The following is a 23619-nucleotide window of genomic DNA, read 5'->3' on the forward strand; positions in this document are numbered from 1 at the left end:
CCATATGGATGTACAGTCTTTATTATTAATTTATCTTGTCAGTTTCAATCAATGGTTCTATGACACTAACGGAGCCACTGTAAGAGCTTCACCTAGTGGCTAACTCTAGTACGTTTTAAACCAAGACTCCTGAGACAAAAGTCCTTTGTTATTCAGTTATTGAGCGGATCCTTCTCCTGTGCAGTGTCCACAACACTGGTGTAAAAAAATAGCCATTTTGACTGGGGAGCATAAGCTTGTTGAGACTGGGAAGATGGGTGGTGTTACTTATCAGCCTTTTTAAACACCACTTATCACCAAGTGTAGACAAAGGCAGTGATGATTCATAGATACTAAGGTCAGAAGGGACCATTATGATCATCTAGTCTGACCTCCTGCACAATGCAGGCCACAGAATCTCACCCACCCACTCCTGCGAAAAACCTCTCACCTATGTCTGAGCTATTGAAGGCCTCAAATCGTGGTTTAAAGACTTCAAGGAGCAGAGAATCCTCCAGCAAGTGCCCCATGCTACAGAGGAAGGTGAAAAACCTCCAGGGCCTCTTCCAATCTGCCCTGGAGGAAAATTCCTTCCCAACCCCAAATATGGCGATCAGCTAAACCCTGAGCATATGGGCAAGATTCACCAGCCAGATACCCAGGAAAGAATTTCCTGTAGTAACTCAGATCCCACCCCATCTAACATCCCATCACAGGCCATTGGGCCTATTTACTATGAATATTTAAAGATCAATTAATTACCAAAATCATGTTATCCCATCATTCAAAATGTTAGCTGGTTATGGATAGCAGCTAGCACACATTTCAAACACTACTCAATGCCAATACTCAGAAGCAAACTAGGGAAATGTGGTCTAGATGAAATTACTATAAAGAGGGTGCACAACTGGTTGAAAAACTGTATTCAGAAAGTAGTTATCAATGGTTTGCTGTCAAACTGGGAGGATATATCAAGTGAGGTCCTGCAGGAGTCAGCCCTGAGTTCAGTACTAGTCAATATTTTCATTAATGACTTGGATAATAGAGGGGAGAGTATTCTTGTAAAACTTGCAGATGACACGAGGCCAGGAGGAGTTGCAAACACTTTGGAGGAAAGGATTAGAATTCAAAACAACCTTGACAAATCGGAAAGTTGGTCTGGAAGCAACAAGATGAAATTCAATACAGATAAATGCCAAGTACTACACTTAGAAAGGAAAATCAAATGTACAACTACAAAATGGGGAATAACTGGCTAGGTGGTAGAACTGCTGAAAATGATCTAGGAGTTATAGTGGATCACAAATAGAATATCAACCAACAATGTGTTGCAGTTATGAAAAAGGCTAATATCACTCTGGGGTGTATTAACAGGAGTGTCATACATAAAAGCACTGGTGAGGCTTCAGGTGGTATACTGTGTACAGTTTGGGGCTCAATACGTTAAGAAAGATGTGAACAAACTGGAAAGAGCCCAGAGGAGAGCAACAATGAAAAAAGGTTTAAAAAATCTAACCTAGGAGAAAAAGTTAAGAACACTGGACATGTTTAGTCTTGAGAGGAGATGACTGAGGAAGGACCTGATAACAATCTTAAAATATGTTAAGGGCTGTTATTTAAAGAGGATGGTGATCAGTTGTTCTTCATGTCCACTAAAGGTAGGACAAGAAGTAATTGGCTTAATGTGGAGTAAGGGAGAGTTAGGTTAGATATTAGGGAAAGCAACCTAACTACAGTACAAGGAGAGTTAAGCTCTGGAGCAGGTTACCAAGGGATGTTGTGGAATCCCTGTCATTGGAGGTTTTTGGCAACAGGTTAGGCAAACACCTGTCAGGGATCGTCTAGGTTTACGGGGTCCAGCCTCAGTGCGGGGGATGGAGTAGATAACCTCTTGAGTTCCCTTCCAGCCATACATTCCTATGGTTCTGTGATTTAATAATTATGTATTTCATGTCTTTACTGTTTTGGATTTGGAGGCAACACTAGTGCTCATGTGGGATGGTGGGGAAGGCCAAGTTAGAAAAGGGTAGTGTGACTATAACATAAAATGAATTGAGTTACTGCAGGGGTAACCATTTAACCCTCTGTGCGCTGCAGCCGAGTGCACTTATTTCCCCATGTTACCTCTCAGGAGCTGGAGCGTCTTAACCAGGTGCTAGAAGCAGAGAAGCAGCAGTTTGAAGAAGTGGTCCAGGAGCTGCGGCTGGAGCAACAGCAGATTAAACGGTAATGAATCCAAGACAGGTAGGAAACCAGGTGGGCGACAAGACAGCTGGCACTTCCACAGGTGAAGAGAAGCGATCTCGGTTTCACTTTGCATTCAGGACCCCAACAGCCTTTTTAGAGCAGTGCAGTAAATAGGATGGAAGAGTGACCACCCCATAAACTCTGAGTACTATGGCGATAAGCACACACATGGGTGCATATTCCAGACTAGGGCATTTCCCATGGCCAGTCATGGCATGTGGGAGCATATGTACATTATTGGCACATGTGTCACAATTCTCGACACTGGAAGTCACCGTGCCACAATTGCACTGAAGTCAGTGGAGTGACACTGTGGATGGATTTGAACCCTAAGTGCCTAGAATTTATAAGGCACATATGCCCATATGCAGTGGTTAAAGTCAATTGAAAGAGGCTCTCACCACGCTGGCCAAGGAGGGATGGGAGCTGGGGGAGCACTGCCTACCCAAGCCAGGGAGAGGAGGAGGAATGCTTCCTCTGTTATGGTTGTGTCCCCCAGCTCCACCTTAAGTTAACTTGTGCCTGGCATTTCTGATTCCTAACAGCACCCCTTCCAAATCAATACTAGAGCATCCTATGGCAATGGCCAACTCTACAGCCTATGGTAGTGTGAGTGCAGTGTTTGGGGCTATTATTCCCCCACAAAGTGCATAACCATTGTCCTTTTAGGGAGCTGGAACTGACAGCCCAATCCCTCAAAGGAGTGGAGGAGGAGAAGAAGGAACTGCGAAGCCTGACAGAGTCCTTACAGAAAACACTGGAGGTCAGTGATAGATTTTTCTCCTCATGGTGACAGCCTTTAGGGGAAAGTGCTATAGAACTAAACAGGGATTAAACTAATAGTGTCCTGTAGCAATTACTCTAAAAGCCTATAGAGTTTGACAGAGAATCAGATCCTTCTACAGGTCAGTTGATCCAGCTTATAGAACTCTTTAGCAGGGACATATGTCAAGATCCTCTCCTGTGTTGAGATCTCTTCAGGACAGGGCTGGAGCTGTCAGGGACCCAGCTATAGCTCCCTGATTCTCAAGCTGCAGCTTCCCTGGCCTAGCCCTGGTCTAAATTAGAGCAACCAGGTGGCAGCTCTAATTTACAAAGCTGCATATGGTCCTGGAGAAATCATATACCAGCTGAGAATGTGGCACAGAGTGGAGCTCCATCACACCTCTTCCCTCCCCTATTATAACCCCTATGTCAGGGTGGCTCCTCTAGCTTTATGCCCTCTGAGAGATCCCTCCCCACACGCTGGGAATTCTCAGCTAGGCAGTAGCACCCAGAATATGGCCTATAATTTTCCACTGAACTCTGCAGGATGGTCCAACTATCCTATGGAAAGGATCTCATTCTGTATTACATTCTGCAGGTTTTTAGAGAAATGGCCATAGAACCCTGTTGATTTAATCCCTTTTTGATTCTACAGGACTTTCCCATAATACAGATCCTCTCTCATTTGCTCTTGCTCTTTAGTTTTTTTGCTGGGTGGTTTGGGTTTCAGTTTGAGCACTGGGCAAAAACCAGGAGTTCATGGTTCAGGTCACTTACATTGCCCGACCTGGTCTGCTCCACCATTGTTGCAGGTACTGGTCAGACAAAGTTTGGGAATGACAGTATTAAGGAAGGAATGATTCTGTCCTGACTACAGTCAATAGGTTGAGCAGTACAGAGGAAAACAGTGTCGTGTGCCCTCCCCCTGTAGCTGATAGGGATTCATCAGCATGCAAGGGGAGAGTCTGCTGGCACGCAAGAGTGCAGAGAGGCCTGGAGGGAGGAGGAAGAAGGGCAGTGAGGTTGTACAGTATTAGTGATGAGTAGAGGAAGTAAAGTTCCCCTTTCTTGGAGTACTGTCTGCTGAATAATCATGAGCCTGCATTGGCAGATTCCTTTAGAGAAGCCCCAAGTGATGGCCCGTCTTCCTGCATAAAGAGAGAACATTAAGGAGGTTATTGCTCCCAGGGTTGCCAGGGAGAAGGGGAATCCAAGGTTTAAGTGGGTGGGGAAAGGAGGGCAGCAGAAGGAAGGAGGGGCAATAGGGAGCCATTGGAGAGGAGTCATCTGGGAAGGTGCCTAGCCTAGGAACCTCCATGTCAGAATGTCGGTGGCCTGGCTAGTAATGACATGGTCTGTTCCTTTTCTGTCCCAAGGAGCTCTCCTGGGAAAAGCAAAGAACCCTGGAAATGCTGGAGGAGAATGAGAGCCAACTTCAGCCCCTGGGCAATGCTAACAAGCAGCCAAACCCCACCGGGTGTCTGCACAGCAACCTGCGCCAGATTGAGGAGAAGATGCACCAGCTCCTGAAGGAGAAAGTCTTGGCAGAGAGAAGGTAAGGTGGGGAATGTAGCTTACAGAATCCCAGAAGAGGAAGGATGAAGTGTTACTCCTTGCAGAAGGAACGTGGTGTTGGGAAAGGAGCTACCATTACTCCTGCAGAGGGAAGGTCATAGTAAGAGGAGACACTGGAATAAATTCCAGACTTAGAACTGTAATAATTTTAAAGCATTTTCTCTATTTTCATTAACATTGGCTATTTCCTGGTGGCCAACAGCCTTCTGCAGAGTTGTTAGACTTTTTGTCGTTTCCCCTCATGGATGCCGGCTGAGGAGTGGGAAAGTGCTAGTCAGGCAATTCAGATTGCCAGGCAGGTTCAAATTCGTCCTGGTCAGTGTGGCCATCTGTGGCCGTGCTGCTTGGTTGCCAGTGTGAAATGAGCTGGTTGACCTTTCTAATTCCCTGTGGTCAAGTGTTCATATTGCAGACACTTGACAGTCTAAGCAGAGAGGCCAAGGGTTCCAGGGGCCATGGAGAATGAACTCCTCTTTGACTCTAGAGCTGCTCCTTTCAGATCAGGATTGGGGCACATTAGCCCAACAATAGGCCAGAAGCATGTGCTACTGGTGGACCTGTTCTGTTCATAGAGAACTTCACCCTCCAGAGCTGTCAATCTGGGATCACTGCATTTACCTGTTTCAAAAATGGAGATAAAGTTCTAAGGGAATGCCGCAGTGAATATGTACAACTAAAACTGAGGCCAACTGGATTTGCAAGACCAGCCTTGCTCTGTCTGACCCATCAGAGCAGCTTTCAACCAAGGTCTTCTTTCCCTTCCTTTCTGGGAGTTGTAATGGCCAGGGAGAGGTCTTCTCTAATGCTCTTTTGTCATGCTGTGTGGTAGGATGAAGGAGAATGAGGAGCGGTCCCGAGCCTTGGAGGAGGAGCGGGAGTTTTACTCATCTCAGTCGCAGGTGCTGCAGAACTCGCTCTCAGAACTGACTGCAGAGAAACAGCAGACAGAGAGAGACCTCAAGGTACTGCATATGTTGCTCACTAACTCTGCCCCTGCTTTGGGCCCAACAGATTATCTCCTTCTTCTCCACTGCAGACTTCTTCAGGGATCTCAGAGTGTTGTAGCTTTTCTTTTGAGGCCTAAGATGGGAGTGGGGAGAGCTTCGGGGCCTGCACTTGGTCAGAGAGATGCTTATTGTCCTGCCTCTGCAACCAGTTGCTCATATCCAGGGACTCCTGGACTCTCCTGATGATCTCAGCTGTCATAGTGCTGTATAGAGGGACTCCTCTCAACTAGCCAGCACCCAGATCTTGTAGGTATTTATAGATCAACACCAGAGCTGAACAGGATCAGCACAGTCTCTGGAGAGCGGGGCTTAGATGTTCCTGACTGCTGACATGATTGGGCTGCAGTCTTCACCAAGGGAATCATATGAGTGGTCTTGGCTGTCCCATGTCAATCTCATTGCAATAAATGGACCAAACATCACAGTTTGGGAATCACTGGTCTATTAGTCCACCAGACACTTCTTCTTGAAAAAGTGGGATAGAGTATCTGATTTTAGCCAAAGGGCAAAGGAAAATGGATTTCCACCTATCTTATCATGATGGGTGAATGCAGAAGGGCTGGCGGTTCAGTTTGGATAAACACCCAGAAGTCTCAATGTTTTTTACCCTTATCTTGAGTCAGTAACATTTAGCTAGAAATGTCACAAGGACAGTTTTTTTTTCCCCCTCCATGAGATTCCATATACTTCCTGTTCTTTTTCAGCTCGCAATACCTACACAAACAGTCTTTCTTATGGTATTTAAACACCTCTGATTCCAAACAGAACCTAGAATGGTGGGGGCAGCTGTGAAATCAGGAATTTGGAGTAATAGACAGTTACCCAAACACTGCTGAGCCTCAAGGAGGGGTTCAGTTTGAGGAACTGATGAACAGCTTGCATGGTTTCTATCTACACTGGCAATCCCTTCATATTCAATGCCACCCTCAGCTTTGGATTCCTTGCAACTCCTGAGTCAGCAGCAGTATCACTGTTGTGTTGAATGGTTTTCCAGAGTGACTGATTTCCTTCCGTCCTCCTCAGGCTGAGATGAAGGTGCGTATGGATCTAGAGAAGAGACTGAGGGAGGCTGAAGAAGCCCTACAGAGCTTGGAGCAAGGCTTGAATTCTCTGGATTGCAACAAAGAGAAGGAGGAGAAAATGAAAACAGATGTCAGCAATTTGAAAAGTAAGTCATCTATCCTCCATCCCCCTCTCTGCTGGTGAATACGCTCCACAGAAGGGTCCATCTCCACAAGTCAAGCAAAGTGGTGTTTAGTGAGTTCTCAAAACACTTTGCAGCTTCCCTCTGCAGATTGCAAAAGCACTTTGCAAACATTAGTGAGTTAAGTCTCACTCTCCTGCGAAGGTCAGTGTTGTTCTCCCTTGTTATATGGATGAAAAAACTGAGAGAGGTTTTAGAGGTTAAGAGAGGTTAAGTGACTTGTCGTAGGTCATATAGGAAAGCTGTGGCAGATCAGGGAACAGAACTGAATGGAGCTCAGCATCTCAGTCCTGTGATTCCACCACCATACAGTCCTTACAATCTGATCCTTCTGTATTTGGATGACAGCAGCCTAAGGAGCATTCAGCTTGGTGCTGGATGATTCAGTAGGTTTGTGTAGTGGGGCAGCTGCCCCACTGTGGCGGAACAGGGGTTAAAAGCACTGCTGGAGAGAGCTATTGCTTAATAAAAAGAGTGAGAGCAGCTGAGGGAGTAGCTGACCACAGGTGTGGCCAGCTCAATTAGGGCCCAGCTGGCCCTGATAAGAGGGCTGGGGGCCAGGAGCTTGAAGGAGTTTCACTCTAGCCTTGGAGTGGGAAGGGCTAGCTGCCTGGGAGCAAGGTACCTGAAGCAGAGTAGTTCTGGGGAAGGGCACAGGGAGCTGGGGAGTTCCAGCCTGGTAAACACGCAGGCTGCAGGCCTTGTTGAAGGCCTACGAAAGGTACTGGGGCTGCAGAGGGGCATCCCAGGGATAGGCAAAAGCAGCAGGTCCTACCCCCTTGCCAATGATGAGTGGCCATTATAGACTGCAGTCTGCCTCAGGCAAAGGGGGCTAGATGATGACTGGCAGTAGCCACTGAGGCAAGGTGGGCTTAGAGGGTTGGGGGTTCACCGAGAGGGGAGACCCAGAGTGTGTGGGACTGCTGTGGGGCAGAACCCCAAGATAAGAGGGCACTGGGATCTGGGATGGACATGGGGCCTGAGGCAGGCGAGACACCGGCCACCAGGAGGTGCTCCGAGTACTGGGCGAGCTAATTCCCAGGTGACCAGCAGGAGGCGCCGTGCCAGTGAGTCTGCAATCTGCTACAGTTAACCTTGTACTGTGACTCAGTATTGCATCAGTGCCCCAGCCTAGCATTACAGGGTGTTGTGCTGTTGGAGGAGCAGTCTTTGAGATGAGACATAAAGCTGAGTTCCTGACCATGTGTCACTGAAGTTCCAAAGATGCTTTCAATAAGAGATAAGGGGGTTGACTCTAGGGTCCTGGATGATTGAGCTTTGCGTAATTATCCCTTCCTCAACTCCCTTGCAGCTCCAACTGAATGCAGTATTCTTCACTTCCTGTCCTATAATGTTGCTGGGAGCTGTTAAAGAACTGCCGGGCTTCATTTCAGTGCAGGGTGGGTGACGTGGGCCTGTGTATAGAGTGTGCAAAGTCCTTTGGGATCCTGAGAGTGAGATGCACCATAGAAATACAAGTGATTAGCATTCAGTCCATTTATGTGAATCAGTAGATTCCAAAGTAGCAGCAAAGCAAAGGGCATGGTTCTCCACTACATTGCTCCAGCAGACTGTGGTGGAGTGAAAACCAGGTCCTGGCTCACTGTGCAGCTGGATCCCCCAGTCATCTGTTCCCCCATACATCTCCTCCACCTTCCTCGCTGTTCATGGCAGGAGCCTGTGACTTGGGCTCCTCAGACGTATCCACGGTGCTGTTGTGGGGGAGGGTCTCCACTGAGGATGGCATATAGTTCTTTGTAAAAGCAGCAGGTCTGTTGCTTGGCACCCGATTGTTTGTCGGCCTCCCAATATGCCTGCTGCAGCTCCTTGGCTATCACACAGCACTCCTGCTGGTCCCTGTAGTACCTGCTCTCCAGCGTTCCCTGAGCAATCTGTTCATAGATGTCCATGCTTCTATGGCTGGGGTGGGAGCTGTGTCTGCATAGCATCTCCCCACAGGTCCAGGAGAGCCAATATCTCCTGTCTGCTCCAGGCAGGAGCATGTCTGGAGTGTGTAGGTGGCATGGTCAGGTGGGCATTCGCACACAACAATGGAGAACTGTGAGGGGTGCTCACCACGCTGGAAAAGGAATTTCAAAAATTCACAGGGCTTTAAAAGTGTCTATGTGGCGATGGGGGTGGGGCGGTTCTGGTCTCTGTGACCCCAGGCAGTGGAGTTTACAAAGGTGACCAGAGCGTTGAGGTCAACATAAGTAACACAGCCTCTTCACTTGCACTGCGTCAACCTAAGTACACTGACCGTGGTTCTACGTAGCTCAAGTAGGTGGTGTTACCGTGTCAGCACTTACAGCGGTGGGAAGCCAATTTGAGTGTAGATGCATTAACAATTAGGTCAGCATAAGCTGCCTTGCATCAAACTAACTTTGTGGTGTAGACCAGGCCTTAGAGAATGGAAAATCAGGTCCAAAATCTACATTGTCAGCACGGAATTCTACCTTGTGTTGAGTTATCTGAACAGAAACCTTCGCTCTGGCACAGAAAAGGCGGGTAACTTTTCGCACAAGGACTAGAACTCCTCCCAGCTTTAATTTTCTGCCCTAGGTTTTACTGTATCTCCTCTTAAAAGAATTGAAGAGTATGGGTGAATTAAGTGCTTATAAAGGTTAGGGGTCAATACCACACACCTCAAGCCTGGCCTGCAAACCCCATCTCATCCCTGTCCTTTCAGGTCAGGATCAAGATGTGATAGCAAAGATGTCTGGGGGCCTGTGACTAGCAGGGGAGTTGCAGAGGAGACATAAGGTGTGTTTGTGCGGATGGGGGAGGAGAGCCAGGCTGAAATGGTCCAAGATGTAGCTGGCTAGGGCAGAGGAGGTGCGCTGGCATAGCATGAAGGGAGCTGGGCCGAGGGCTGGAATAGAAGGGTATGTAGCAGGTCAGGATGCGGGTGCATTGGCAGAGCTGTGGGGTGGAGGGGGACTGAGGCTGGAATAGCAGGAGATGCTGCAGGTCAGGGAAGAAACGCATCAGCAGAGCTGCTCGGCAATGTTTGCCCAGCATGTGCCCGTGTCGTTAGTCCCTCCATTTCCAAAGCTCACTTGGAGAGAGAATAAAACACGTGCAAATTCTCTTTCTTTGGAGATATATGGAAACATTTGCAGGACTTCCCCTTCTCCACCTTGGGGAACCCCATCTCTTTGAAGCATTTGAGAAACAAGGAGTGCAGTGGCCAGGGGCACAGTCCCGCTCTCTGCTTCCACTGAGCCATGAAATATGGCTGTGCTTACCAGTGGCCACAGCGTCCATCTGTCTTGATTACTTTGCTGATTTCAGACTCTCTGAACCAAAGCACAACCAGTAGTGCTTCAAAGGGTTGCATTTCTGGAGACCCATGAAGAGAGACTTTCTCCTGCTAAATACCAAGGAAAGAGCTAGCTAGCTCCTGGCTAGTGACTGTGACGCTGAGATATTCTTGCTGCAGCTGTAGGAATAACTGAGGGGGGATTGAATGGCTCCTGTGGGACTGGTAATGGGCTCTTGTGCCTTCACTTCACCAGTCTGAATCCAGCCCAGATCTAATAGAGTCTGGAAGTTGCTACCCCCTGACAGTGCTTAGAGTGCAAAGAGGGGGGATTGCCAGTGGGTGCAGACCTGGAAAAAGTTGGCTTTAATTGCATGGGGTCACTGTGGGACACACTCTACACAGTGTCGTACCAAAGCTACTGTTCCTAGGTTGTGATCGATGCCCCACTTACTTTCAAACCACTTTAAGCACCGTCCTCTGGTGGTGATGTGGGGCTTTGTGAATGTGAGTGTCTGTGAATGTGCTCCAGGATCAGATCCTCCTCTAAATGGTGCTATAGACATGCAAGGTATGAGCACCTGGTCCATCTCTATGGGCAGTGCAGGACTGTTCTGAGCAGGACAGTGTAGCTGGTATCTAGTGTGCCCAACTGGGATAAGCTCGCTCTGGGGCCAATGTTAACGTTTAAAGTGCCTCCCTCACGTGGCTTCCTGGAATCTCTCCTCCCCAGAGTTCTTTGAGGAGTGCATCCGGAATGCCGAGCTGGAAGCCAAGATGCCCATGATCATGAAGAACTCTGTGTACCTCCACAAGGCTGCCACCCGCCGGATAAAGAGCTGCCGGCTTCACCGCAGGAGGTCCAGCGCTTCATGTAGGTGTTGGCGGCTCTTCCCACATTATGCTCTGGGGAGTGGGGATGGGAGGAGGTTTGCTGGAGGAGGTGAGGATTTTGTTCCACGAGGACTTTGTGTTTCTTGCCCCCTTGTGTCATCACCCACTCACGGGGCTGCTTGCAGAGAAACCTCAGGCACCAATTCTCCACCTGAATTCCCTGGCTTTTCACATATCTGGAAACATGGGGGTGAACCCCTTCAGTGCCATCGGCTCTCTGTGTGCATGCTGGAGAAGCATGCTGCTGCAGCTGGGTTGATTTGAGTGATTGATCCATAGGAAGCCCCCTTTCTGGGGCCCTTGTGCAACCTGACAGCAGCAAAGGGGGAGGGGGAAACAGGCACTGCCTTGCCCTCATTCTTGCCCCTCTCTGAGGAGAGCAAGATGGACTTATTCCATGTGCTCTCAAATGTCATCATAGGTTACTATCTCCTCCCCCACCAGAGTCCAGGGTCATAAAGATGGCACTGCTTGGCTCCAACTGCTCTGCATTGGCTCCCTGTTGAATCTGGGTCTTGGACAATGTTGGGGCGGTCTCCGGCATGGGAGCGCTCACTTGTTTTACTGCTGCTGTTGTTTCAGTGAAACAGTCCCAGTCGTTCATCTTCTCCCAGACAGAAGCCGATAATATTGAGGAGCTGAAGGAGGCAGCCAAGAGGCTCAGCCGGGACCAGCACTTCCGGGAAACCCTCTATCAAATCATGATGTCACAAAAAAATTCTGCTTCAGGGGAGGAAAAGTGAATCCTCATCTCCTCCCATCAGCAGGGGGCTTCTGATCTCAACTCGTTGTTCAACTCATCAGAAGTTAAACCACTGGGGGCAGGGGGAGGATTTGCTCCTTTGTGGGGAAAGGGGAAGGATGGATGAATGCACCACCCTCCAGGGTTGTGGCTTTTAGTGTGTGTTCCTGAGCAGTGCCAATCTCTCTTTCCCCAGACTGCAGGGAGGCTCTGCCATTCCCCCCAAATCACCTCTGTTTACTTCAGCCATTTCCACTAGGACATGTTCTGCCAAAATCCCACAATCAGTGTTCAAATGAATCGCACACTTTAGCTTAGAGAGTGTTGGGTCATTTCTTCACAGTCAAGTTCTGTGGCCAAATGTAGGTGCTGCTAATAAACCCCTTTCTCTGCCTAATGTCCAGCTAGTGAAACTAGCAGATGAGACACAGCCCAATTGCTCTGGCTCGCCTTCTTTCTCAGCTGGTCCAATACATCCCTCAGTATCTGTGCTGGGAAGGGGGATGTTCCTCAGCGTGTTGCCTAGACACGGCAGTTATATCAGTCTCCTGAGGTGTGCAATGATGTCAAGCCCGGAACAACCTCTTGATGTAGCACCCTTTAAGCAGGTAATAATGCAAGGCTGAGAGTACCATCCAGAGGCACCAGCTTCCTAAATTCTGGGGACGGGGGTACTTGACCCCTGCTCTGCCCCAGGCCCCGCCCCCACTCCATCTCCCAAGCCCCTGCCTCTTCCCACCCCTGCTCCTTCCCTTCCTCCCCCTGCTCCTCCTGCATGCCACTGAACAGCTGATTGCAGTGGGCTGGAGATGCTGGGAGGGAGGGGAAGGAGCTGACTCATGGGGCTGCCAGTGGTTGGGAGGGAGGGGAAGGAGCTGATCTGCAGGGCTGCCAGTGGGTGCTGAGCACTCACTTTTTTTTTCCATGCGGGTGCTCCAGCCCCAGAGCACCCACAGAGTCAGCGCCTATGGTGCCATTGTCATCAGTGGCAACAAGACAACATGGGGTGGGTGGGTGACGAGAACCCAGCAACAAGTCCTGCTACCACAGTCTTAGTTAATTAACACACAACCTGAGGAGCGCTAGCTTCCTCACTGCCCAGAATAACACCACCATTGTCATGTCAGCTACCTACCAGGTTTAAGTTCGGGAAACTATCCAGGTTACAGCAGGATGGACACCATCCATGGTTTATTCAAGTGTTATCAATGGTGGTGCCCCTATTGAGAGATCAGGGCTTTTCCTTCCATTCCCTTTCCATCATGGCCTGCATCCTTCCTGGAATGCTGTAGATGATGTGTTTGTCATGGAAGCCCAGACTTAACCTAGACTAGAAGAGAGGATTTGCCCAGAATTTAATAATACTGTAAACTGCTGAAGAGAGAGGAATCAATTTTTTTATACAAACCTGATGGCCACTAGCACCTTCTTTTAAGTAACTAGCCGTACAAGGCTTGTATCCAGAATACAATAATAATAGTCCTTAGCACTCAGATATAACTTACAAACATATGTGGTAGGTGAGTATTAATATCCCCATTGTATGAATTGGGAAACTGAGGCACGGAAAAGTTAAGTGACTTACCCAAAGTCACAAAATTAGTGGCAGAACCTGTATTAGAGTTTAGGGGGTCTTGGCTTCCAACTACCTGCTCGTTCTAGTAGGCCACTTTTCTGATCTATGAAGTGTTGTTTATAGGTAGACAGCAGCAGTGAGGCTGGAACCAGGCCTCATGCTGTCCCAGTGAACATGGTGTTTGTTAAGCTTGAAGAGCAGGTCTGCTGCTGTAATTCAGCAGGGTCTGTTTTGTATATTTTGCAGAATTCCATTCTCCCCTCTCCATCCTAAAGCAGGGCCAAACAGTGATTCAGGAGATGCAGATGTTACCTGGGTAATAAGCAGGAAATTTGAGGGGAGGTCATGAAGGCATGGATCGTGTTTCATTTTATACCTTTGTGCAGGCAGTCGCAGGCATCCTTCTGCCAGGCAATGAGATGTGCCTAATGATTCCAGTGTCCAACATCAAAGGCATAAAATGTCATCATCAGATAAGTGACCTTGTCAAAATGCCTCCTTAACAGTTTTGATCCTTTTGTGTTTTCAACTCCTATTTGCTCTGCAGAGCCAGTCATAAGTGTTGGAATTAGGGGTGCTGCAGAATCCCCTAACTTGAAGAGGTTTCCATCATATACAGGGTTCACAGATTGGTTCAATGGCTCTCAGGACCCCCACTATACAAATTGTTCCAGCACCCCTGGAGCCAATACAGCTATGGGAGACCAAGCTGGAGTCTATTCTTCCTTGCACATTCCTGACTAAAACACCATTTAATTTCCAGTTGCAGAATCTTTGTTATTTGATGATGTAAGAGGGAGAAAGACAAATCTAGTTCCCAGCAAGAGAATTTGCAATTCTGGCAGTTAGAAAAATCACCTTTTGATTTGTTAACACAACACCTTTCATCTGCAGTGTTTGGTGTTGATGTGACATTGCAGTATTGATCATTACTTCTCCCCTATGAAAATCAATCAAATCAGTCTAGCAGTGTTCAGTAATTACTAGAGTGAATTTATTGTTATTGTTGTTTATTATTATTTGCATTGCAGTAGTGCCTAAGAGTTTTGGGTTGTGGACCAAGACTGCACTGTGCTAGGTGCTGTACATTGCCAGACTGTGACAGGACTGCACCTAAAATGCCATCTCCCTGGCCTCCCACTTTCACACACCTTCCTCGAGTGTGGTAGAGACCTAGTGTTTAAGGCCAGAAGGGACCACTAGACCATCCACTCTGACCTCCTATATATCACAGGCCACCAACGCCACCCGCACACTAAGCCAACAACGAGACCAAAGTGTTACAGCTCACAGGAGACTAGACTGCTGTGTGTCACAGACAAAGATGAGGAGGGAACAAAGTGTACCAGTACGTGAGGCCCCTGCAATGGCTGGAAATGATTAAATGAGCTATACCTGATAATTCTAGCAAGTGACCTGCACTCATGCAGCAGAGAAAGGTGAAAACCCTCCAAGGTTCTGGAGCCAATCGGATCTGGGAGGAAATTCCTCCCTGACCCCACATAAAGTGATTAGTTAGACCCTGAGCATGGGAGCAAGAACCAGCCAGTCAAGCAGCTGAGAGAGAGAGAGAACGCTCAGAACCCTCCCAACCCAATGTCCCATCTTCTGCCATGGTCTTCCCTGATGCTTCAGAGGAAGAAGATTTAAAAAAAAAAAAAAAAAAAAACCCTCTTCCTTTGTCTTTGAGAAACGGGTTTACCTACTCCCCAGACTTGTCTGGTAAACACACTTGTCATAATTTCAGCTGATGTTCATAACTTTACACATACTGTTGCTATATGCATTTCACCATGATACTCTTGACCTGCAAGTTATTCGTTTTCAGGTGATACCTCACAAGGCATATTCTGTACACAGATTTTGACAGTGTGTAGGGGATGAATACAGGGTGCATTCTGTCACAATCTCCCAGAATACCCTGGGGAGGAAAAAAATCCACTTCTTACCCCTGCCAGTGGCCAGCTGAAACCCTGAAGTATGAGCTTTAGGAACATAAAACAGAAATGGCCGAGCCCTGCCCACTACCATCACAAGCAACCCTGTCCTACAATGGCACTCATAAATGTGTCCAGCACTTTCTTAAAACTAATTGTGTTGTTTGCCCTCTTGAGGCCTAGTGGGGGGCTGTTCCAGAACCTCACTCCTTTGATGGTTAGAAACCACCTAATTTCCAGCCTGACTTTGTTCCTGGCCAGTTTATACCCATTTATTCACATGCCAACATTGTCCTTTAGCTTAAATAGCTCTCCACTCCGCCCCGGTATTTACCCCTCTGATGTATTTATAAAGAACAATCATATTCCTTCTCAGCTTTCTTTTGGCTAGGCTAAACAAGCCAAGCTCCTCCAGTCTCCTCTCATAAGATAGGCCCTACAGTCCCCATATCATAACAGTTCTTCCCTACAGCTGTTCCAGTTTGAATGCATCTTTCTTAAACATGGGTGACCAGAACTGTACAAAGTATTCCAAATGAAGTCTTACTAGTGCCTTGCCCAATGGCATTAATACCCCCCCACTGGAAATGCCTCACCTGATACATCCTAGGAGCGCATTTGCCTTTTTCACAGCTGTAGCACATTGGTGGCTCATAGTCATCCTGTGATGGACCCGGACACCCAGGTCTTGTTGCTCCTCTGTCCATCTCTGCTGCCAAGCAGTTTAAAATTTATTCTAAAATTAAAGTCAAGATACACTAAATCTAAACTAAAAACCTCAACCTGGAATCAATGAACTGCATGGCTAACCTACCAATTCACACCACAGGATTTTCTGTTGCACCCCAGCTGCCATCCTTCTTGGCTTATCTTAGGCCCTGATCCTGCAATGCAATCTGCTAGTGCATAGATTTTTGAGGCTGGAGGGCTCCCATTGAAGTCAGGGCAGGACTGGGCTCATAGATTATATGCTTGTCCTTGCAGAACCCTTGTCTTTTCTCTGTCTGCAAAGTGCCATGCTCACCAATGGTGATATGGAAACAATTATTCCAACCCTACAGCTTTACATGGATTTGCAATGTAAAGCAGTAACATCCGCCAATAGGTCAGCAGCTAAGGGAAATGATCCACCTAGTGCAATAACACCATTTATCACCATCAACCAGATTGGCCCCTCCCACAGAATAAAACCTGGCAGGGTCTTTGGGTGGGAGAATTCTGTGAGGTCTACCTTAGTGAGTTTTCCCTAAATTGTTCCATTGCATGTGTGAGGGCGGGAGACTTTGCTCCCCCCATGCAAAAGCAGGCAGTTCCACGCTAGACTATGCAGTTTCCCCAGATCTACACAGACCGTAGGCATTCAGGGAGGCCCTAAGCCCTCTACATAAAGCCCCATCTTTTGGTTCCCATGGCCATGCTAATAAGATCTTCTCCCACCCATGGCTGCCTCTGAAACTCCCTTCCTTCTTTAAGGTGCTCTTGAAGTATATTTTGAGTCTGCTCTTTTGTGTCCTTGAGTGTATCTGATGGTTTGAACAGTAAAGCCTGCTAGCCCATTTCTAGGGTACATCGGCCTCCATGTAACATGCTTAAACCTATTATGTGGAAAGGCTTGAAAAGGAATTCCGTGGCTGGCAAAGGAAGTTTTGTGATGACAAATCACTGTTTCACTCAGGGCATTTTTTAGAACGGTGGTTCACAAACTGTGGTTCCCTGGACAACTGTTGGCCTGCAGGGCAGCTCCTCCTCCTCTCTGCGTCCAGCTGCTTCTATGGTTGCCCAAGGTCCACATCGCACACAAGAGCCCAGGTGCTTAGAAAAGTAAATGAAAACAAGGAGGAGGAGCCATGCAATCTGCACCAGTGTCAACCACTCCTACATAAGAGGAGATGGAGAGGAAAAGGAAACTGTCCTCAGAGGCAGAAGCAGAACAGTTGAGAATAACTGTATGTAACCCACTGTCAGTGTATGTTAGGTGTCTCCCGCTGTGTGCCCCGTACACAGAGAAGAGAGGCCTCAGCTACAGAGCCTGGCTCTTTCCCTCAAGCTGTAGACATTTGTGCTTCTAGCTCTGGATGTTGCTGTGTCAATCTCTAGTTTCTGTCGAGATGGTGGGCACCCTGTAAAAATTGTCCTATGATTACTTTTCCATGCGAGCAATTGCTGTAGTTGTCATGGGGAGGGAAGGTGATTCTTGCCAGTGGGGATGTGGCGGGAGCACAGCACAAGACAGTCCCTCTCTCAAGAAGTGGGCTACACTCGGAAAGTTTGTTGTAGACTCACTTCAACAGAGCCTGAATACAAGTCCGCTGTTAATATTTGCCTTGAAAATCAATGAGTTCCGCTGATATGTTTTGCCAAGGGCTTTCCAGGTGGTTGCTAAAGTGATTGTTGTTCTTTAGGTTGTTGTGATTAGTGGAGGGATATTTCTGCAATCCGTGTGTTCATATCAAGCCGGGAAGGGATTGCTACTGCTCACCTTTTGCTTAATTCCATAGTCAGGTGTCCTCCAGGACTGCCTCTGTGACTGGAGGGAGTGACTGAGCCGCAGGAAACAGCTGCAGTCAGTGAGGTCTTTTCCCCAGGGGTTAATATGTCTAACCAGAAAGCAAAATGAGTTACCTTACCAGAAAGCTAACAGAAAAGCATCCCATCTTGTGGGTAAACCCAATCCTGTGGCCACCAGGTGTTGAGCCCCACAGGCTCTCTTCTACAGCTGCCCTTCTAGCCCTTCCCCTGAGCTTATACGCAAGAGGAGGAAATAGTAGTGTTGGAGTTAACCCCTTGTTCACTGGTGAGCAGGCAGTACCACTGGTGCGCACTGCCCCCGTGATATAGCATTTCTTTCTTCAGCCTGCATGGGGTCACTAATGATCTTTCCCCGGTCAACTCTATAGTCACATTTCTGCTTGAAGTGTTTTCAAGGTGTTGATGTTTTCTGGAATTCAGGAACAGTTTTCTCTTTGAGCTGGTTGTGTGCGTTGGATGGGGCTTTGTGTAGAGTCACTTTGGCTTCTGCACTGCTAGTTTCCCTTCCCAGTGCCCTGTCCTAGCCTGATGGCATGACATTCTGATACCTTGCTTGGGGAGCCTCTCCGAAAAGGAGTGGACTGCACTGCTGTTGTCTGAGAATAGGATTGGATGCTGTCATCTCTGCTTCATCTAGTCAATACGGTTTAATTGTTAAAACTCTAAAAGGTACGAATATAAATCTCTCTTGGGAAATTGCCCAGGGAGATTGGAGTGGCAGGCGAGTCACACCCCTTCCTGGGACTGCAGGAAGAGTCAGAGGAGCTGGGTTTGCCCGACTCCCCAGCCCTGCCGTGGGGACAGGTAAACACTAATGGAAGTAGCAGGGACAGGTGATCTTTCCCTGGGAAGCACCAGAGACCAGAAGAGGCAGTGAGCAGGGACAGATGATTTCCTTGCAGTTGCTGCTGCTTTCCAGTCTGTTAGTTGGGTGGCTAGCAGGGCTCCTGGAAGCCCTTTGCAGGAGCTGCTGCTTGTTATGGAGTCCAGCCCCAGTCCTTTCCTGTGGGTCGCAAACAGCAGCAGGGGAGACAGAGGAAAATATTTTTCAAAAGCCCACACAAAACAAACATGTGGTAATAAAAAAGCAACCAAAAAAAAAAAAAAAAGAAAGAGAGAGAGAGAGAAAAAAGGGCCAGGGGCCTTGGGGACAAGAGCTGCTTTTGTTAGGTTTGGATGAAACTGGTCACTTTGCAGTTGCTAATGTCCCTTTAAGAAAAATACATTAGATTCCATAAGCATTGATGAAAATGCTACGCCAAGGGAGCTTGTATTGTGGTCACTCCTGAAAGCGTATAGCCACCTGCCGGCCAAAGTCAGTATTAGTACACAGACAATAGTGCACTGGGCAGCCCTTCACTCGCATGCTAAAGCTCTCTCTTTGCTAAGTCCCATCGAGTAGCTAAGTCTCACTGATACCCTACTCACTTTCAGATGCAGCATGGGACAATGAGAAGGTTGGGAAAATTACCAAGAAAGAAGGTGCAGCCATCCAAAAGCTGAGCCCTCCTGCAGCAAGATTTAGGAGCAGGATTATTTGAGGCGACAAAACGTAGTTCCAGTGGAAAGGGAAAGCATTTCAGTTCAGAAAAAGCCACCACTCCCATCTTACCCTCCCTCACCCCCTCCCACCGTACACTATTTCTTGTACATGGAGACAGAACACAATGCTATGACTCCATGCAGTACGACTGACATCTAAAAACAGGAACAAAACAAATTCCCTGATAGCCAAAGTACCCCTGATTGTGGGTCAGCATGTCTGTTAAAGGATGTCACCTTTTCCCACACATGACACATGCACATTAATAGGCAAAAGAAAGATCTTGCTGTCTGCAGGTGAACTTAAGTCCTGTTTCTTGGTTAGGCTGTTCTGAGAGAGCTGGGTTTCTCAGCTGTGAAATAGGAACATAAGAATTAACATCTCAGCCAGTGTCCAACCCCAGCTGCTTCAGAAAAGGGTATGAAACTGGATCACTAACTGGTTAAAAGATAGGAAACAAAGGGCAGGAATAAATGGTCAGTTTTCAGAATGGAGAGAGGTAAATAATGGTATGTTCAGGGGTTTGTTCAGGGACCAGTGCTGTTCAACGTATTCATAAATGGGGTAAACAGTTAGGTGGCAAAATTTGCAGATGACACAATTCCTCAAGATAGTATCAGCGGAGTAGGCGTGTTAGTCTGTATCCACAAAAACAATGAGGAGTCTGGTGGCACCTTAAAGACTAACAGATTTATTGAAAGAAGTGGGGTTTTTTACCCACAAAATCTTATGCCCAAATAAATGTCTTTATGTCTTAAATGTCTTTAAGGTGCACCAGACTCCTCATTGTTTTCAAGATAGTTAAGTCCAAAGCAGACTGCGAAGCGTTACAAAGGGATCTCACGAAACTGGGTGACTGGGCAACAAAATGGCAGATTAAAATCAATGTTGATAAATACAAAGCAATGCACATTGGAAAACATAATCCCAACTATATATATAAAATGATGGAATCTAAATTAGCTGTCACCACTCAAGAAAGAGAGCTTGGAGTCATTGTGAATAGTTCTCTGAAAACATCCACTGAATAAGCAGCAGCAGTCAAAAAGGCTAACAATGTTGGGAATCATAAGGAAAGGGATAGATAATAAGACCGAAAATATCATACTGCCTCTGTATAAATCCATGGTACGCCTACATCTTGAATACTGTGTGCATCTCTGCTCACCCCTTCTCAAAAAAGATATACTGGAATTGAAAAAGGGCAACAAAAATGATTAGGGCTATGGAACAGCTTCCGTATGAGGAGAGATTAATAAAACTGGTACTTTTCAGCTTGGAAAAGAGACGACTAAGAGGGGATATGACAGAGGTCTATAAAATCATGGGTGGTGTGGAGAATGTAAATAAGGAAGTGTTATTTATTTACTACTTCTCATAACACAAGAACTAGGGGTCACCAAATGAAATTAATAGGCAGCAGGTTTAAAACAAAATACTTCCTTTTGTTTTTCACACAATGCACAGTCAGTCTGTGGACTCTTTGCCAGAGGCTGTTGTGAAGGCCAAGACTATAACAGGGTTCCAAAAAGAACTAGATAAGTTCATGGAGGAGAGGTCCACCAATGGCTATTAGCCAGGATGGGCAGGGATGGTGTCCCTAGCCTCAGTTTGCCGGAAGCTGGGAATGGGCAACAGGGGATGGATTGCTTGATGATCACCTGTTCTGTTCATCCCCTCTAGAGCACCTGGCATTGGCCACTGTCAGACTACAGGCTACTGGGCTAGATGGACCATTGGTCTGACCCAGTATGGCCACTCTTATGTTCTTATGAAACTGTGCTCCTTTTCTCTCCTGCAGCTTCTATTGCTGAACAATAACATGGAGAGAAAAATGCTTCCCAACCCCAGCTAATTTAAGCCCTGAAGCATGGAAATATGATGTGCTGTGTTCCACCCAGATTTGGTTATGTTTCAGTAGTGGCTGAAATGGTTGCTAGAAAGGGAGGGCGAGAACATGTGGGTGTTGGTGTATGGACTGTTTTTCAGAATGCTGATCCCCTGCAACTCCCAGTGAAGTGGATGCTCAGCACTTCTGAAAATCAGACCAGAAGCTTAGAAAGTGCTGTTAGGTCCCTCTGGATGGCCTCTACTTCAGCCTCAGTGCTACACCAGACTATGTATGGGCTGGGATCTCCTTATGCAGGTGTAGGGGGTGGCTCCCTTCCATTCTCTCCTCTCCCACTTTTAACCTCCCTGCACACTTGAACCCAGTGACCCCTTGTCAGCTGTCTCAGTGGAGAGGGTGAGGAATTGATGAGCCAAGCAGACTGAACTCAGGTGTAATTAAAGGGGAGCATGGGACACACTTGTCCCATTCAACTTCCTCCCAAGGGAAGGAGTGCGGTTGTGTTCCCTTCTCCACTCTGCTCTATAGCAAGTGGGCCTCTTGATACCCCCCTCACCTCTGCCCCGCTCTTGACTGCAGTGCAGAGAGAAAATATAACATAGTCAGCAGAGGAACCTCAAGGGAACTGTCCCTGGCTATTGCTCTCACACCTGGACCAGGACACGGGCTCAAGATTAGGGCCTCAGGGATAATGGCCAGTGAGTCTTGCTATGGAGAATAAACAGAAATCACATAGTGGAAGAGATAAATTAGGGGGGCATCTGGAAAGGGATGGTGTCACATTTTAGAGGAGGAGAAGGGCAGAAGAGTTGGAGGGTTAGAGCAGAGGAAAAGAGAAAGAACAATAAGAATATAGGCAAGAGATGGGGGCTCTGGGGAGAAGAAGAGGCAAGAAATTGGGGCTTTGTTGGAGCCGGAAGGGAGCAAGTGGAACTTTGGGGACAAGAGGGTGAGATCCCAGTAGGGAAGGGGAAGAGGGAAATGGGGCTTTTTAGTGCCCTGCATAGGAATAAAGTGGCCGTGCGACTTTTTTACTGTTTATGCTTCAGAGAGAAGGCCCAAAAGGGTGGTTTGGCTCTTAGTTTTTGTTGTTTTTCAAGCTAGGAATTCTGATCCTGCCTTCGCTGTCAGACTGTGGGTGACTGGAGAGCTGGCAGAATCATGCACGCATAAGGCAGCACAAGCTCCTGTGAACTAGTAAGAGGGGAAATGATTTTCATTCAAGCCACTTAAAACTCTCTCGGTTTGGTATTTGTAAACACCTATTTAATTAAGACAATTGGGAGAGAGGCTGTATGTTAAGGAACCTCCACCCACATCCCGTTCAGTGAGGGCTACTCAGAAAATAAAGTGTACGGCTGAGTCACCCAGCCAACCCTCGAAGGCCTGGTCTCCACACAGTTTTTGTGCCAGTGTAACTATGTCGATTAGGGGTCTGACTGATTTTTTTACCATATAATTAGACTGGTACAGCCCCTAGTGTGGACATAATTATACTGGTATAGAAGGGCCTTACCCCAGTATAGCTTTAGGCCACTACAGACTTCTGCTAGCATATCTATGTTGGTCAGGGGTATGAAGAGGTGTGATTCATGACCAGTACAGTGGTGGCAGCAAAAGCCCCTAGTGTAGGTGCAGTTATACCAGCAAAATTGCACGTTTACTTTTAGCTTTGTTCACCCATGTGGGGGTGTTTTACCGCTTATACTGCTACAGAGCGCAGCGTTGCTGGTTTGGCTGTGTCCACAGTAGGAGTGCTTTGCTGGTATCGTTTACTGGTATAGGAATAGCAGTATAGTGCTTCGTGTGTAGGCATAGCCTTATTCCCCATCCCATACAGGAATAGCTATACTGGTATAAAATTCTTTCTAATTGTGTCCACACTCATGGGATGTTCTGCTTTAACTATACCTGTATTGTTAAAGTCATACACCTTGGGTGTGTAGACAAACCCTAAGCAATAAAGGCAAGACTTAACAATTCTGATATTTCCCAGCATGTCTTTTCTTCCAGCTAATTAGGACACTGCTGCAAAATTAAAATTATCCACTTGTGTGAATGTCAGACACTAATGTTCTTTTTTTTTTCTAACAGCTGCTTGAGAGCCCATGATTATATTCTTACTCACCCACATCTTGGGATGAAAAGGAGAGGGGAGTTTTTATTTCTAGCTGGGGTGTGGGTGGATAATGAAAGGACCTGCCAATATTGTCTTTAGAAATAGTTGTTTCCCCCCCGCCCCCCAGAGAATGGTGAAGATGAATCAATGACTAATTGTTCCAGCTGGATCCATGCACGGTGTGGGTAGGCCCTATCTACGTACCCCCACACGTTGTTCTGCCAAAGCAATTCAGTTTTCGATCTATGACACTATTCAAGGTCTAATCCCCCACTGGTCTGCCCGTATACCTCAGTTCAGATGTGTAGCATCCCATTCTGTTCCAGTCCTGAGTTGCCACTCCCTACAGCTTTTCCAGTGCATGACCTCCAGCACTCCAGGCTGTCTCACG

At 47.3% G+C, this 23619-nt stretch overlaps 1 protein-coding gene across 5 annotated transcripts in view; it reads left to right on the forward strand.

Annotated features, from left to right (window-relative positions):
• The window catches only part of PLEKHD1 (pleckstrin homology and coiled-coil domain containing D1), a 57346-nt gene extending 34253 nt beyond the window's left edge, over positions 1-23093 (forward strand). For all 5 annotated transcript variants that reach the window (XM_048854710.2, XM_048854711.2, XM_048854712.2 and 2 more), the window contains 7 exons: positions 2111-2205; positions 2896-2989; positions 4368-4546; positions 5396-5528; positions 6597-6741; positions 10773-10913; positions 11516-23093. In XM_048854710.2, the coding sequence (XP_048710667.1) occupies positions 2111-2205; positions 2896-2989; positions 4368-4546; positions 5396-5528; positions 6597-6741; positions 10773-10913; positions 11516-11676 (948 nt within the window). In that variant the 3' untranslated portion in view covers positions 11677-23093. The remainder of the gene's footprint in view (positions 1-2110; positions 2206-2895; positions 2990-4367; positions 4547-5395; positions 5529-6596; positions 6742-10772; positions 10914-11515) is intronic.
• Positions 23094-23619: the final 526 nt, after the last annotated feature.

The sequence above is a fragment of the Caretta caretta genome, chromosome 6 (genome assembly GCF_965140235.1).
Source record: "Caretta caretta isolate rCarCar2 chromosome 6, rCarCar1.hap1, whole genome shotgun sequence".
NCBI classification, from domain to species: Eukaryota; Metazoa; Chordata; order Testudines; family Cheloniidae; genus Caretta; species Caretta caretta.